This window comes from Nestor notabilis, unplaced genomic scaffold (assembly GCF_000696875.1).
Source record: "Nestor notabilis isolate BGI_N333 unplaced genomic scaffold, ASM69687v1 scaffold14520, whole genome shotgun sequence".
Classification (NCBI taxonomy): Eukaryota; Metazoa; Chordata; class Aves; order Psittaciformes; family Psittacidae; genus Nestor; species Nestor notabilis.
In genome coordinates this window covers 12472-15626 of record NW_009910859.1, presented here as the reverse complement: position 1 = coordinate 15626, position 3155 = coordinate 12472, and the positions used below count along the sequence as shown (strand labels likewise).

Below are 3155 nucleotides of genomic sequence, written 5' to 3'. Positions count from 1 at the left end.
GTGGGGTGTGGGTGGGGGGGAAGTTTTTTAATGACTGGGTAGTAAATGAAGATAAGGAGACTGTTTTATTCTGGAACTTACAGATTGATATATTGGAGATAAATAATACTAAAAGGGAAAATGAGGTCCCAGAGGAATACTACTTGAGATTAGTTCGATCATTTTGATAGTATTTAGAGGTGCCATGATGTCTATCAAGATGATGACAGGTGCCAATGATGAAGTGACAGTGATAACTAAACAGCACAGCCCACCTACTATGTTTAATTGTAAACTCTTTGAAGAATTCCATGCTGTTGTTGCTTGTATTGCTGTTTGTGTTATTTACTACTCTTAATGATTCAATAGAATGTAGAATTTTGGATTAAAAAGAACATGTTCTACACAATGATACTTGCTATTTGCAAGTCTCTCTGCCAAGAGACTCCATCCTTGTTTCCTTAGTAGCTCCTTTATCTGCTTTTTTCTGTTGTATTCTGCATTGCCTTCTCTGAATACAGCATCTGTCCTGTTCCTGATCTGCAAAATGATCTTGCTTTTCTTATTGAAATTTTTCCTGCACAGTTATTTTATCTGTTGTAAAACAATCAAGTTATCCAGGTACCTAGAATATATGTACGTGATAGGTAGGGTGGTATATTGACAGACGGATTGAAAACTACACGTGTATATGAACTGCATTTCTGTCATCAGTCTTTCTACTTCTCCTTTTATTATGGTTTATTATCCTGTCTGTGCATGACACATAAAATTACCTGGGGCAAGGCTTATCTTTTTCTGATGGCAGAAGTCCTGTTTAAATATAAACAAAAATATATGTGAGGCAATTATAAGGAGAAATCCCGGTAATCCAGTAAGGTTAAGCTGATAATTATCTTTCAACAGTGACTACTGGCCTGAGACTTGAACTGGTGCCAGTCTGAAGTATTATGAATAGTTGGAAGGTGATGAGTAAACCATCTTTTGATAACCAGCGTTTCTTAAGTTGCTCAGAGTCATTATGCGATGCTCTGTGTAGGGCTAAGGAGATTGTGGCAATTGTAAAAGAATAATCAGAAAACCCAAAGATGGTAGCCATCCTGTCACTGAAGTAATCTAACCGTAAAAAATAAAAGTCTGAGGGAAAGATGAATTCAAACTTCGTAGGAGTCTGTATCATCTTGCTTAGGAAAATGAATACGTCTTCTAGGGCCCAGTATATTAGGGAATTACCTCCAAGGTACAGGAATGTGAAGGCATCAATGATCCCTTGGGCTTTTTGGCTATAAAGGCTAATTTTGCTTTTATAGAAAGAAATTGCAACAACAACAACAATAATAATACTAATACTATTATTACTACTACTACTAATAATAATAATAATTGGGGGAGGGGGCAACTGTATTATGCCTTTTCGGTAATATGTGCTCACCATTGCTTGTCATACCTAGGGATCTGTTAAACTTTCAGAGTATGAGTTTGTTCTTGAGAGGGTAACCAATACTAGTTTATATCTTTCATTCAGTTTTTGTTAGATTTAATTTGGATAAACTGAACCAAATGGATTTTTTTTTTGGTAAGACCTTGAATATGATACATGTGTGATGAAAGTTTTGAATGCTAGAAGTGAATCCAGCCAAATAGGTTTTAGACTAGAATGACCTGTTGTGAAGTTTTGTCTCTTGGAGTGCAAAATATTTTTAATCCTGAAAAAAGAGGTCATTATAATCTAAAACTAGCCTGGGCCATGTAGTCAGGAATGTACTTTAGGAACAATCCTGCCCTAATGGGAAATAGCCAGAATGACCTAAAAATAATTCCCATCTGAAACTTCCATAGCTTTTTGAGGGCGCTAATTACAGGTGTCATGCAGTGGGAAGGAGGCAATCAGTATAAATATAAATATACTGCAAGTGGTGAGATTGATGAAAATAATATGCCTTTTTCTTTGAACTTTTCAATGAAATAAAGGACAGATTCTTTAAAACCGTATTTTACAATGTGATACTAACAAAACTTTGTTTTAGTACTCTGATAAAAAGGAAACTGACTCACAGAAAACTGAGATCATTTCTTGGATTGCATCTGAGTGTGAAAATATAAAGTTGACATTATGGAAGCTATGAAGTGTTTCTTACAGTGCTATAAATGAATCACTGACATTGACAAGAAGAATTGAATAAGTACATGATGGGAAACAAGTTCTATTATGAGAAATACTGTTTCTGCTTTAATTTTGTTTTCTTATTTCTCCTTCTCCTCTCCTCTTCCCTTTCAGGGTAAATGGAAAACTGGTGGCATTGAAGGTGATTAGATTACAAGAAGAGGAAGGAACCCCATTTACTGCTATCAGGGAAGGTATGCACTCACATTTAATGATTATACATGGGTGGGTTTTTTTGTAATTACACTGCACTTCTTATTTCTATGCGATGCTATAGTGAATAGCTTGAGAGTTCGAATTATATGGTTATGTTCTCAGTAGGAAGAAACTCTGGTGCTTCAGAAAACAAAGCCTCTGGTGTGGGAGTTCTGCCTCTGCTTTGGATCCTGTTAGATTTACTATACGAATGAGTAGTTAAGAGCATGTTTAAGGTGGGTGTGTGAAGTCACTCTGGAAGATGAGGGAACTGTGTAAGTCACGCTTCTAGCCTGCAGGCAGCACCTGAGATGAAGGTAGATGTAATTTTTCATATATCTGCAGCATAAAGCACAGAAAAGTATTTCTTGACGAAGGCAGTCAGAAGATCAGGGAGCAAAAATACAGGCATGTTAGAAGCTGTGTGTAGTCTGGGACTAGCTATTGTTTGTTTATGCTTCCCAATGGACTCTAACTTGTGTAGCTTGGGAATGGCTTGTCTAGCACACTCAGAGATGCCGGTTATGCTTTCTGCTCTGCTCCTTTATCCTTCCTTGTCAGCCTCTTGTGGTCTGTAGTGACAGCTGCTTTATCTGAGCCTGCCTGCGTTGAGCTCCTTTGCAGAAATTACTGGATGTGCCTTCTCTGTGTGGGCCTTCTCTGTTAGAAGGTACTAAAAACGAGCTTTTGTAGAGAAATAAGGAACAATTTACCATCATACCACTGATTCAGGCTCAGCTGAAGTTGGTAGTGAACTTTGAGGGACCTTTTAAAACTGTGCTATCTCGGCATAATTCCCATGGTGGGATGAGCAAGG

The 3155-nt window shown here is 37.4% G+C and overlaps 1 protein-coding gene across 1 annotated transcript in view; it reads left to right on the top strand.

Annotated features, from left to right (window-relative positions):
* The window catches only part of LOC104403745 (cyclin-dependent kinase 14), a gene marked incomplete at its 3' end in the record, with an annotated part of 38204 nt that extends 35867 nt beyond the window's left edge, over positions 1-2337 (top strand). Inside the window, exon 4 of the mRNA XM_010011987.1 lies at positions 2258-2337. Coding sequence (XP_010010289.1) covers positions 2258-2337 — 80 coding nt within the window. The remainder of the gene's footprint in view (positions 1-2257) is intronic.
* Between the last annotated feature and the right edge of the window lie 818 nt (positions 2338-3155).